The sequence below is a fragment of the Tachysurus fulvidraco genome, chromosome 9, assembly GCF_022655615.1.
Source record: "Tachysurus fulvidraco isolate hzauxx_2018 chromosome 9, HZAU_PFXX_2.0, whole genome shotgun sequence".
NCBI lineage: Eukaryota > Metazoa > Chordata > Actinopteri > Siluriformes > Bagridae > Tachysurus > Tachysurus fulvidraco.
Window position 1 is genome coordinate 3,463,630 of NC_062526.1, and position 13,868 is coordinate 3,477,497.

General features: G+C 39.7%; 1 protein-coding gene across 1 annotated transcript; it reads right to left on the bottom strand.

The window, feature by feature from the left end:
- Positions 1-8,096: 8,096 nt before the first annotated feature.
- On the bottom strand, positions 8,097-10,178 carry LOC113653267 (dynein heavy chain). Its single transcript, XM_047818667.1, is given in 2 exon segments — positions 8,097-9,209; positions 10,161-10,178. Coding segments are annotated over 2 exon segments (1,131 nt in total).
- Between the last annotated feature and the right edge of the window lie 3,690 nt (positions 10,179-13,868).

Below are 13,868 nucleotides of genomic sequence, written 5' to 3' on the forward strand. Positions count from 1 at the left end.
CGTGACACACCGCTGTCAGTTATGATTGATTGGCAGGTTGGGAAACTCTGTGACATTTCTGAACTTCTTGTACTGCAAACTCAGTCAGTGTTTGACTCACAATAACAGCTAGAATAGAGCTGCTAGACATCAGTCCAACCTGGTGACCTTTACAGGGACCTAAAGGGACTCCATTTTGAACATTTTCCTCCATTCAGTTAAATAAATTGCCTAGTGTAGTGAATTGATTTGGTTCTTAAAATCTAAAAAAAAATGTGCTGATGCTCCTAACCTCTGTCCATATTTAAATCATGTTTAAAATAAAATAAATAAAATTCTGTCAAGTATGTGAATGTGACGAATAAAATTTGATTCGAAGTAGATTTGACACCACATGGCCACAAAATATGACAAACCTGAAATAGTCCAATAACAGCTTGCTATGAAGATTCATGTTTGGCAGAAACCCATCCATGCTTATTGCCCTAATCTTACCATCCCGACACTGATGCATGGTTGTAGGAGCATCATGTTGTGGGTATGCTTTGCATCAGTAGGGACTAGGGAATAGGTCAGGTTTTTGAGGGCAAGATGCATAGAACCAAGTACAGGGCCAACCTAGAACAGACCCCAAACTTCAGCTGGAGGGTGGAGGTTCACCTTCCAGAAGGACATACCGTACTGCCACATCTCTACTAAACATACTGTAGTACAAAACAAAGATATAAATGTATTAATCGAATCTTAGACCTTAATCTGATAATTGCTCAACAATTACCCAAACCGACAGAGCTTGTCTAAAAAAAAAAAATGAAACACAACATCAGGAACCAGATGTGCAAGGCTGAAAAAGACATCCCAGAAGACTTGCAAAGAATCTGGCCACAACTTACACAGGTGGGTGCATAATTTTGCAACCAACGTGGTAAAGGATTCCAAAGAAATCCATGTCATTTCCAGACATTTTCCAGACAATTCCGGCCAATAGTTACTGTATACAGCAGTGTATTACTTAAATGTTAGGTGCTAGACTTGGGTTCTAATATTGAATATGTTTTTCTACTGATTTTTGTGACATTCTTTAGGTCTAACGCATGGCCAAGGAATGTATAAAGTGAAACCTCTTCAGACTTAAATAACAAATCCTTTACTTTTATGTACTGTAATACTAACAGATGTATTGTATATGATCAGGAGCATTTGAAATACGATGTTATGCAGTTGTTATACATAAGTCGTGTAAATGCAATATGCCAGTTCTGAGAGCTTTACGTAAATGTGTGGATATGTGTGGTTATGTAAGAGAGTTGGTTACCACCTATTCAGAAAACCAGACGAAGGATTGCTGCCAGATTGAATCCTCTGGAGCAAGGTTGTGTGTGTGTTCTGTGTGCATGAAAGGGCTATGCCCACTTTTAGCCTTTTTGAGTGTGGGTGTGTTGCCATTTTTTATTGCAGTTTAAGCAAGCTATGAGTGGGCCTACACACTTATCTGAACTTACGGATATACGAACCATCTGGCTTGTATGGAATGGAGTGGGAGTTGCGGTTTCTAGTTTATTTTTAAATCAAAGGCTTTGAGTGGTGAGATCAGCCTCAACCTCCACATATGAACCTTCAGATAGCACCATAGGGCCACAAAACCTAGCTAAATTGAGTCATCTATAGATTAACCGTCTCAGGGATTAAAAACATGTCTTAAAGCAAGGGTTTAGCCGAGGGTTGAATGACAACTAGAACCCTAAGATGGCAAGAACCACAAAATAAAACTTTCAGTATATAAAAGCTGGTTATAAACGGAAAAAAAATGCCGGATGGTCCTTTGTGGTGCACTGGCGTCACGCACATCCAAGTTTCCATCTCTGTGGAGTTTTTGAATCCCTGTGTCCATGTCTACAAGCCTACAAATAGACTCTGATTGCTTTCTCAGCTTCATCATCTGCATATCATTTGTAGTTGGTTATCAGCTGCCACCCCAGGGTGTTTATTGCAATCTGTAGAACACAGTAATGTATCTTGGTCCAGCATTTTAGCAGCACTTAGTTATAAAGCCCTTTAGGTGGTTAATTAGTGAGGCACGGGAAGACAAAGCAAAGATGAAGATTGACCTGGCCCTGGTCCCTAATTTTGATTTTGTGCTTGTCAGACATCTGACTCATCTGTCTTTGGCCTAGGACTTGAAATCCGCGTTGCTAGTGGGACTTGAGTTTGGACTTTGTCTTCACTTGGGACCCGATCGACCACTTCTCTATTATGGACCTGACATGTGACTCATCTTGTTTCATCATCAAGGTTTCTATGTGCAGATATTTCATGATCCTTTGTTAAAAATAAATTAATTAAATAAATTAAATAAGTTCTAATGGGGGGGGCATGGTGGCTTAGTGGTTAGCACGTTTGTCTCACACCTTAAGGGTCGGGGGTTCGATTCCCGCCTCCGCCTTGTGTGTGTGGAGTTTGCATGTTCTCCCCGTGCCTCGGGGGTTTTCTCCGGGTACTCCGGTTTCCTCCCCCGGTCCAAAGACATGCATGGTAGGTTGACTGGCATCTCTGGAAAATTGTCTGTCGTGTGTGAGTGAATGAGAGTGTGTGTGTGCCCTGCGATGGGTTGGCACTGTGTCCAGGGTGTATCCTGCCTTGACGCCCGATGACGCCTGAGATAGGCACAGGCTCCCCGTGACCCGAGGTAGTTCGGATAAGCGGTAGAAAATGAATGAACGAGTGAATGAAAGTTGTAATTTAGATATTATCTAAACTACTTAATATTGTCCTTAGATATGTCTTGACATAGGACCTGCCTGTCTTTACTTGGGACTTGACTTTGGATATAACTTGTCACTAATTTGTCTTCATCGGGAACTATTGGTTTGTTTTAACTTGACTCGTCAGTCTGTCTTGTTTATGTACCTGATCTCAAACTTGTTAGTCTACTACTTTTTGTCTTGTATATAATTTAAGTGCTCTAGATTTCTGAGCAGCGAAGAAAGGTTGATGGTGTCATGTTAAGTACAACACCGGGGCACACGGCGTGTGAGAAACCAGCAGAAACCATGCTAAATTTACAACATAGGTTTGGTTTGTCACTGCTCTGGGCGTATTTCGAGTGTACTGAAGCAGTCGTTTGAAACCAATACCCTGACAGCTAAAATGTGTATGTCTTATCCATTTGGCACATGCAAACATCCATTGTATTCACAGTGTGTGTGTGTGATGTGATGTGTAATACCTGCATTCTGGTGATACTAGGTTTCTTTCTCCCCACCTGACATTTAATTATACGGTGGCTAGTACCTTTTTCTTGCACTTCGATATCTGCAACTGTTTTGCTCTGTCCCTGTAGCATTACCTTCGCTGCTCCTGCAGTCGTTACTCACAAAACACTCACCACCAAACCACCAACACCCACCCGCCCGTACTCCCACACCTCATGAATGCATTTATTTAAGTTCCAACCAGTGTAGACATATTTCATTTTCTATTCAGCATCTTTGACCCATCCCTGTCACAGACTGTGTTCTTCAGAACAGGTTTTTGCTTTGGGATTTGGCACGTTCATACATAGTTAATGAAATCCAGTCCTGGTGTCCTGTGATTCTGAAATCTTCTTCGGTCCTCAAGCTTTTCAAAGCTTCAAGCTACAGTATGTACACACGTTTGCTATCTCAGGCTACACAATTCTCCAACCGAATGAGGGAAATGACATTTAGTATACTGTAGAAAACAGAGATAAGTGTGAAAGGAGTGTGTTTTAGCCCCCAGAACCAGGGTGGCAGGAAGGAAATATCTGCACATTATTAATATTTCACGATGTAATCAAACAGATGAGACAGATATGCATGTGCATGTTTTGGAAAATTGAGCTGGAACGGTCCACTTATGTCTTGATTTCTGACCTAACAAACCAGTGCGTTTTGAATTCCTGTAATTCTGTTCAAGCACATTAATAAACAACAGCAGCTGCTAGCTTAGTGCAGTACGTTGTTTTGACGAAGTTAAGGTCAAGTAACGAATTGTTAAGTATGTACAAAATCTGAAAGCCTCAAAAATGGTCTATACTAAATGTTAATGTGAACAATCGCAAGCACTCAGCAAAACTGCTTGATTCAAAGTTATAACTGATGTCTAAAGATGTCTAAAGGGTAAATGTTGAATTTTATCTATACAGTTTTAGGCATGGTTCATAATACTGAATACCTGTGTATCTGTGACAGGAATCTTCCCCTCATACTGAGCAAATTGGTCTGAGTTTGTTTGTTTCCATGTGTTTTAATTCTGATCTCGTCTCCACCCTTGTCTTGCCACAGGTTATTTCCCTCACAGGTGAAGGTTTGAGTTTTCCACTGAATTAGTTCCTACATTTAAACCCTGGTGTGTCTTTGTTAAAGGCAAAGTATAAGTGTTATAATTGTTTGTCTTTATACCTGCACATAGCACATACTGTATGAGTCCACTAAGGCAGTGGTCCCCAACGCTGGGGGTGAGGGGGTGGCGGGTATACAATTAAATTAAAATTAATAATTTTAATTTAATTGTATTTAAACATGCCTTTTTAACTCACTACAATGCTAAATCAATGAGAACCCTGAGCTTGTTTCTTTGCAACGAGACGGTTCCATCTGGGGTAATAGGAGACAATGACACCCGAAGTGTGTTACTTATGTCCAGTTTATTCCGTTGGTTTGTTTTGGTTGCCGTCACTGCAGAAAACCCCTCTTCACACAGATAGCATGTCAGAAATGGCGATAGGGATTTAAGTGCTGTGGTGACAATCTCAGGGTATTCCGCCATGACTTTAATCCAGAACACCGGCAGAGTTTCTAACTTTCTAACGACGTCTGTTTCGTGCTCATTTTTGCTAATTTGTGGGTTAAATTTGAGCAAACACAATATACACGTACACCAAGCACTGTTAAACATGACAAAGTACCGGTGAACAGAGAGAAGAGCGATACACACCTTCTCTCTTCACCAAAGCTACAACACCACTGCCGCTTGCAGCCGCTCAGCTCCAGACGTCACCTAAACCCGGCCCGATATCATGATATTTTGCGCATGCGCGGTATCGGTGCGGCTTTAGGTGACGTCTCTCAGCTCCCGGTTAACCTCTCGTCCATGGAAAGTCGCACAAACCCGAGAGAAATACACCACAGTAAATAAAATGGAAATAATTTAATGTTCCTTGGGCGGCCCGGTACCATTTGGTCCACGGACCGGTATCGGGTTGGGGACCACTGCACTAAGGGGCTCACAATAAAAATGTAGATGAAAGACCCACATTTCCCTAAATAATTAATGGAAATTGAATAAAGTATGGATGTGTCTTGTTCAATACTTCTTGTTATGAACTAAATAACTAACCTAAAGTGAACCAGACTGGGGACATGTTTTTTGTAGAGAAAATTAAAAAAAATAAGAAGTCAAGAGTACAGAGTGTTGATATAGCAGCCAGTTTTCTTCCGGATCCCAGTAAAATCCTCATATCGGTCACCAGCATTGAAACATTGCACTGGTTGGATAAGATGGACAGCTTTGTAGGCCAATCGCAAGCACTGGGTATGAGGCTAGGAAGAGACAGAAAAAGAGAAAGGAAAAAAAAACCCACAAAGGATGTAAAACACCCACTACATTTTCTGTTCTTATACAGAGCCCAGTTGAAATGTCTTCAGAGCAAAGACTTTAGACAAAAATAGATTCTGGTGTTTCCTTTAAGAAAATCCAGAGAAGTCAGCCAGTCTTAAATGTGGCCTTATGTTTACCGGGGTCATAAATCAGCTTGTCAGATCCTGTTAATGCAAATTCCCAATCTTAAAATGGCAACTTTGCATTTCAAATCCTCAAGCGTGAACTTCTTTCTGACACTATGATGCTGCACTCCGGTGCCGAGATGCTAATCCGTGCTAGAGCGACTGTGCAGATGGGGGGGGTGATAATTAGGGCTAATTTTTTTCCTTTTCATAATTATGAGGAGCATAAACATGGAGTGCCTAATGAGGAAAATACACTGTGAGTGACATGAGGACTGAAGGGAGCATCTAGAAAGTTCCAGAAAGACCACAGGGTTTATCTCACGCTGATGTCAAGTCAAAAAATCAGTGTTCTTGTTGGAAATGTCAGATAACCAGATCAGGCTAGATTGTGGGTGTTTTTGTAATTATGTGCATGCTGTGTGTATGTTAGGGCCTTTGTCTCTGTTTGTAGTTCCTTTTTAACTTCTAAATCTGCTAACACAAATTTTACTCGTTAGCAAAGCCAGTGATGTGCGTCACACACAACCCCAATTACTGCAACTGCTACAAGTACTGTATACAAAAAAAAGAACAATCTGTCCAGTGAAATCTTTTTTGCTGACCCGATCCTGTGCCCTTGCAATTCAGTTACCTGTTCGGCGAGTTAATCATCAAGATGGCTTGTTGCTGGGATTTTCATATGAAGTCCCCAGTGTTCAATCATCTAGCTGTACATGAAATGAGTATTGGGGTTTTTTCCACCTGAAATCCTTGCATATTAATCTTTATAATTAACACATGACCTTTAAATGCATCCAAGATCTGTTTTATAATACGATTCTAAGCTGAATTTTTAGCTTAGACGTCTTTCATTGGCATGTTGTTCAATGTTCATATTCTGAAATTACCCACAATGGTCTGACTATAAGCTGATAGAGGTGATAGTGGTACAGTGGGATTTAACCCTCCACCTAAAGAGAGTGATGCAGGGACGCCTAACAGAGGTGGGAGTAAGTCACACATGTGCAAGTCACAAGTAAGTCTCAAGTCAAAGTCAAGTCGAGTCTTTTTTTGATATTTGTCAAGCAAGTCTCAAATTTGTGACTTAAATTTGACTCGAAGTCAAGTCAGGTCCTCAACCTCTGAGTCATTTAACTTAAGTCAGATTCAAGTCTCAAGTCATGAATGTCAAGTCAAAGTCAAGTCGAGTCTTTTTTGATATCTGTCAAGCAAGTCTCAAATTTGTGACTTAAGTCTGACTCGAGTCAAGTCGAGTCCCCATCTCTGAGTCATTTAACTTAAGTCCGAGTCAAGTCTCAAGTCATGAATGTCAAGTCAAAGTCAAGTCAAATCTTTTTTTAATATTTGTCAAACAAGTCTCAAGTCTCAAATTTGCGACTTAAGTCTGACTCGAGTCAAGTCGAGTCCCCCATGTCTGAGTCATTTAACTTAAGTCCGATTCAAGTCTCAAGTCATGAATGTCAAGTCAAAGTCAAGTCGAGTCTTTTTTTGATATTTGTCAAGCAAGTCTCAAATTTGTGATTAGTCTGACTCGAGTCAAGTCATACAGTATGACTCGAGTCCCCCATCTCTGGCACCTAGTACTTTAATCTTTCCGGTTCCCTCACCTCACCCTCAATATCCGTGAACCCCGTTCATCTCATAGATCACAAACTAGCCGAGCCGAGAAATACGGCTCGTCCAATCAAACACTTTGTTTTACAGTCCCCACACCGATCGGAAGTCGGCTATTCAATCGCGGTATGTTTGTATTAACACTTTTTTTTAAAGAATAGATGTTTTTCTTTGAAGGAAACAATCACTCTTTCATATTCTTTTTTCTTTTGATGTGTTTTTTTTTGTTGTTGTTGTTTTCTTCCAAATTAGCATAATCCCCTCAAAGAAAAACTGTAGTGCTTAAAAAGTACAGTTTCCCGAAATGAGAATTTTCATATCAGACAAGCAGTAATAGTTTTGCGCCTGCAAAATAAAGATATAGATTTTGAATAAATAAATAAATTAATTTAAAAAAAAAATAGCTACATCCAAATATCGCTCCTACCGTACTATTCAGTAAGTTGTATGTCAGGATTCTCTGTATTCATAAAACAGTAGGTGTGAAATATCCAGATATCCTGCTGCTTCCTTCTGCCGAGATTCTGCCGTATGAAACGGATGGACACTGTGCTATCTTCTAATGCAGGGGGACTGGTATGGAAGAGCTTCAGGCATTAAACCCTACTTCTTGTATAATGCCTGAGTAAATTGTTAAATTAAGAAATTTTTTTATAAATTGTGCGGTTATTATGACGTTCTAGATCACAAGACACTGGCAACATGGTGGATGTAGTACAGTATGTCCAGATTGTATTTATGCTGCACACTTGTACTTCAAGGTATGTACCGTATGAACATCCGAGCAGCAGGTACTGAATGGATACAGTAAATACTGTACTGAATGGAATGCTTTTGGTACTGAATGGAATACAGTGGGTACTGCATGGAGTGCAGTGGGTACTGAATGGAGTGCAGTAGGTACTGCATGGAGTGCAGTGGATACTGAATGGAGTGCAGTGGGTACTGAATGGAGTGCAGTAGGTACTGAATGGAGTGCAGTAGGTACTGAATGGAGTGCAGTGGGTACTGAATGGAATACAGTGGGTACTGAATGGAGTGCAGTGGGTACTGAATGGAATACAGTGGGTACTGAATGGAGTGCAGTAGGTACTGAATGGAGTGCAGTGGGTACTGAATGGAGAGCAGTGGGTACTGAATGGAGTGCAGTGGGTACTGAATGGAGTGCAGTAGGTACTGAATGGAATACAGTGGGTACTGAATGGAGTGCAGTAGGTACTGAATGGAATACAGTGGGTACTGAATGGAATACAGTGGGTACTGAATGGAGTGCAGTGGGTACTGAATGGAATACAGTGGGTACTGAATGGAGTGCAGTGGGTACTGAATGGAATACAGTGGGTACTGAATGGAGTGCAGTGGGTACTGAATGGAATACAGTGGGTACTGAATGGAGTGCAGTAGGTACTGAATGGAGTGCAGTGGGTACTGAATGGAATACAGTGGGTACTGAATGGAGTGCAGTGGGTACTGAATGGAATACAGTGGGTACTGAATGGAGTGCAGTGGGTACTGAATGGAATACAGTGGGTACTGAATGGAGTGCAGTAGGTACTGAATGGAGTGCAGTGGGTACTGAATGGAGTGCAGTGGGTACTGAATGGAGAGCAGTGGGTACTGAATGGAGTGCAGTGGGTACTGAATGGAGAGCAGTGGGTACTGAATGGAGTGCAGTGGGTACTGAATGGAGTGCAGTGGGTACTGAATGGAGTGCAGTGGGTACTGAATGGAGAGCAGTGGGTACTGAATGGAGAGCAGTGGGTACTGAATGGAGTGCAGTGGGTACTGAATGGAGTGCAATGGGTACTGAATGGAGTGCAGTGGGTACTGAATGGAGTGCAGTAGGTACTAAACAGAATACAGTAAATACTGAATGGAATGTTTTTGGTACTAAACAGATTGCAGTAAATAGTGAATGGAATGTTTTTGGTACTAAACAGAATACAGTAAATACTGAATGGAATGTTTTTGGTACTAAACAGAATGCAGTAAATAGTGAATGGAATGCATTAGGTACTGAATGGACTGCAGCAGATACTGAATGGAAAGAAGTACGACTTCCTTCCAGGGTACGACCGCATGTCGTACCCCGTATGTATGTGCATGTGACAAATAAAATTTGATTCGATTTGAAGTAGGTACTGAATCATTTGCAATAGCTACTGAATGAAATGCATTAGATATTAAAAGGAATGCAGTATATACTGAACGGAATACTGACACACACACAATTAAAAAAAATATATAAAATAGAATTTGTTTTTTTGTCAAGTTTTTTGCAAATTTTAGGGTCTGACAGCAGTTCATATTTAAACAGGTTGCTGAAGATCTCTTTTTTCTTTTCCTGTGAACAAGGCCTAAAAGGAAATAAAAAAGATTCTGGGATTAAACTAAGTATTATGGTTGATGAAATAAACAGAGCTTCTCAAAGGAAATAAGCTTACTGCTCTCATTTTATTGTGTTCGTGTCTGCTGAAAGCATGATAATGGGAGATACTGTCACATATGCGGAGTGGGTGGTGTAAACTACCTTATTTTAATTTTTCTTCATGGCAGCGGCAGACGCCTGGAGCGCGTGATGCAAACACAGCCATATATATACGTGTGTGTGTGTGTGTGTATGTGTGTGTGCTTCAGGCAGTGAAACTCTGATAATTACCACTGTACCACTGCATTCTACACCACTGCCATTCCTCTGCTTGTCATCATCAACAGATCTAATCCATAGGACGCCATATAAAGCAATTTCATGTGATTCTTCTCCATTTATTTTAACGTCTTCCACCGTCTCTTACGTATAAAAGACGCCGTAACACGAACTTTCAGCTCCTCTTTCATAGCTTAGCAGCTAATATACAGTAGATTCTTACTAGATGAAGAAGCACCAATGAAAACTAGGAAGAATGTAAAAAAGAAAACTCTTGAATGTCAGATTGGGTTTTTTTCGAACTGAACCGATGCTGCAGCAGCCGATGACCTTTACTCTTAAAAAGAGAAATGGGGAAAAAACAGGAAACAAGACCACACAGCCTCCCTGATGGCTCTCTGCCTACATGAGTCAATATGTTTAAAAGCATCTTCTACTTTACAGAGCTTCCATTTAATGGTTATATCGGAGTTATTTTCATTTGGCACACACATGTATATTTTCTAAGAGCAGGAAATGAAACGCTTCAGCTTTACCTTTACGGTCAGTATTTTTACGCTGATGCCTGGTTGACACAGTAAACCATTTCTACAATCTAATATCAATTAATAGTTAATAATAAAGCTATGTGGAAAGGGGGATGCAATGTGTTATGTCACAAGGTCTAACAAAAGTAAAATAATAATAATAACAAGAAGAAGAAGAAGAAGAAGAAGAAGAAGAAGAAAACAACATTGTCAAATAAAATCACAAACTCCAACTCCCAACATGCATTGCGACAGCCGATCATATCAAATTCAAATTCTTTTCATTCATTCATTTTCTACCGCTTATCTGAAGTACCTCGGGTCACGGGGAGCCTGTGCCTATCCCAGGCATCATCGGGCATCGAGGCAGGATACACACACACACTCTCATTCACTCACACACTCACACACTATGGACAATTTTCCAGAGATGCCAATCAACCTACCATGCATGTCTTCCGACCGGGGGAGGAAACCGGAGTACCCGGAGGAAACCCCCGAGGCACGGGGAGAACATGCAAACTCCACACACACAAGGCGGAGGAGGGAATCGAACCTCCAACCCTGGAGGTGTGAGGCAAACGTGCTAACCACTAAGCCACCGTGTCCCTATCAAATTATTTTCTGATATAAAATTAGTTTCATTTAAGCTGCTTATGAACAAGATCGTGCTGCATCTCAGAAAACAGAAATGGGTTTGATATCTCCATTTACTAAGCCTAACCGTTTTTGTCTTGTTGGAACTTTTCTATGACTATATTTCCCCCAGTAGGTTAGATAGTGTCTGATTTCAGATGGTCTTTGTGAATGTATTGAACCAGACCCATATGCAGGATGAAAGCTATCCCTGGTTTATTAAATGAAGACATGACAGAATACAACGCAAAACATATAACAAAACAAAATGTGAGTACTTGCAAACTTAATAGCATAACAAGAACAAAGGCACAGTCATAGTTACACATTACACGGAAACAAAACCCGAGCGCGACAGCACACAATTGCAAGCATGGTGAATGGATAAAGAGTCGAAACAAGAGGACGGGTATAAATAGAAAACCACATCAGAAGTAATCAAGCACAGGTGAAGACATACAGTATGAGACAATATCGAAGACCATCGAACAGCAGCCCCCTAGTACTCTGGCAGGGAAATGTCCCAGTCTCTGACATGCCAATGTGGAGTGGGACATCACAAAGACATCCAGTGCTGGACATGGACACTAGTTTCTGTTCCTAGTTACCTCTCCTCATGCCAAACTGACTGTCAGTAACACTTAAATAAAATTACTTTACCTTCACTTCATCTGTCTCAGACTTTTATTAACAACAACAACAACAACAACAACAACAATAATAATAATAATAATAATAATAATAATAATAACAACAATAATAATAATGATAATAATAATAACAATATTATTATTGTTATTATTATTATTATCATTATTATTATTGTTTTTTGTTGTTGTTATTATTATTATTGTTATTATTATTATTATTATTATTATTATTATAATTAACAACAACAACAACAATAATAATAATAATAATGAGGAAGAATGTGAGTCTAATTATTCCACGCATGCGTAAAGGCAGATAGAAATCTACGTTCATGATTTAATAAACTATTTCCAGTCAGCAATGCTAGACTCGGTATCATATACGGTATCATAAAAGTTGTAACTTTTTTCATACAAACCTAACAAACATTAAACTTACACTTTTGTCATCTGTCATTTTTCTGCCCCTAACCTTAGACATTGTGTGTCATTCCTCTAACAGCGTTTTCCTTTAAAGTTTCTCTTTTAAAGACTTATAGAGTAAGTAATACAAAATAAATCAAACTACAAATGAATCTGAACCTGGATCACAATCTGAACAGAGATCCCATTAGTCTGAACATGACATATAGCCTCATTAATACATCCACATCTTTATTTAGGAGGTTTCTTTGCTGCATTTTGCATTCGGTTAGTTATAAGATAGAGTTTACGACCTTTGTGTTGCTTCTGTTGGCATAGAATTAGCAAATGCACATAATGTGGCTTTCAGGACATTAACACCATTCTAATGATCTTTTTTTTTATTATTATTAACAATTCATACACAATCTCTAAAACATTCTATTCTACCTTGCCACTGAAAAGGATCACTGAATAAATAATAATCTTACTTTTCTTTTTCACAGGATCTCCAGGCAAATCAGGTGATGCAACTTCCTGTTGAAGATGTGATTTATGCCTCATTTCGGTAACAAAGGAACTAAAATGTACTTTTTTTTTATAACCTATAATGCATGACTCGCCTTTAAATATTTATATTTTAATGATTAAATCTCAAGCTAAAATGTAGTTATTGTTGGCAGGAAGAGACAAAATGGAAAGCATTGCAGAGGATTTATTAAAATTTAATGTTATTTACCTGATACGTGCAGAAAGGATGATGTAAAGTATGCACGTGTTTGAAATGCATGCGTTTTTTCTTTAAATACTTGTAAGATCACATCCATGGGAAAGAACCGGATGACCGATCAGTCCTCCAGCTCAACTTAGAGAGAATTCTGTAATTATTTACAATTATAATTCTGTTTGTATTTTATTTTGTTATCCATTTTATTGATTGTGTTACCTGTATGGTCTATGAGCCTTTTCAGTCTACTGCATATAGCCATGATAAAAGTCTTCGTTGTTCTAGTTTGTTACATTTAAAATTCAGGAAGTCATGTCATTAAGGCTTTAAGACCAGTCATTAGTTTGGGCTTCCAACGTTTTCTGTATCGACTTGGATTTGTCTTGGACATAACAGCGTTTGTACGTGGACTTGATCTCAGTCTCGGGTATTGGACCCAATAATATAATTTCGGTCATGATTAAGAACAATTTGAATTTTGAACAACTTGAACAACTTATAGAGTGTAAAATGCCATAAACTTGTTTTTAAGGTCCTTCACGTCTGAATCCTTGATCTGATCCAAAGCTAGACATTTTTACTTACCATATTTCTTACCTTGTGCCATCTTAGAAACGTCGGTGATAAGAGCTACGGTAATTAAGCAACAGGATTTCTGGCTAAACCTCATCCGGCCTCTATAATAACCCGTGCTCCGTCTCAAGGCAAAGTCCCACAAAGCAGGACGAGCATAAGTAGAAAAATGTGGAGGACAGGGACTTGAGCCATGGCCAGATTTGACAAAGCAGTGGGTCATCATCCGCAAACAATGAGCCTATCACAGCAAGACACGCCATCTGTTTCAGGGAGTGGAGAGGAGAAGAGCCTGGGCCGTCGCAGTGTGTTTTCTGTGTGTACATCGGCTTATGAAGACGTTCATGTTGGAGACTGAATCTCAAT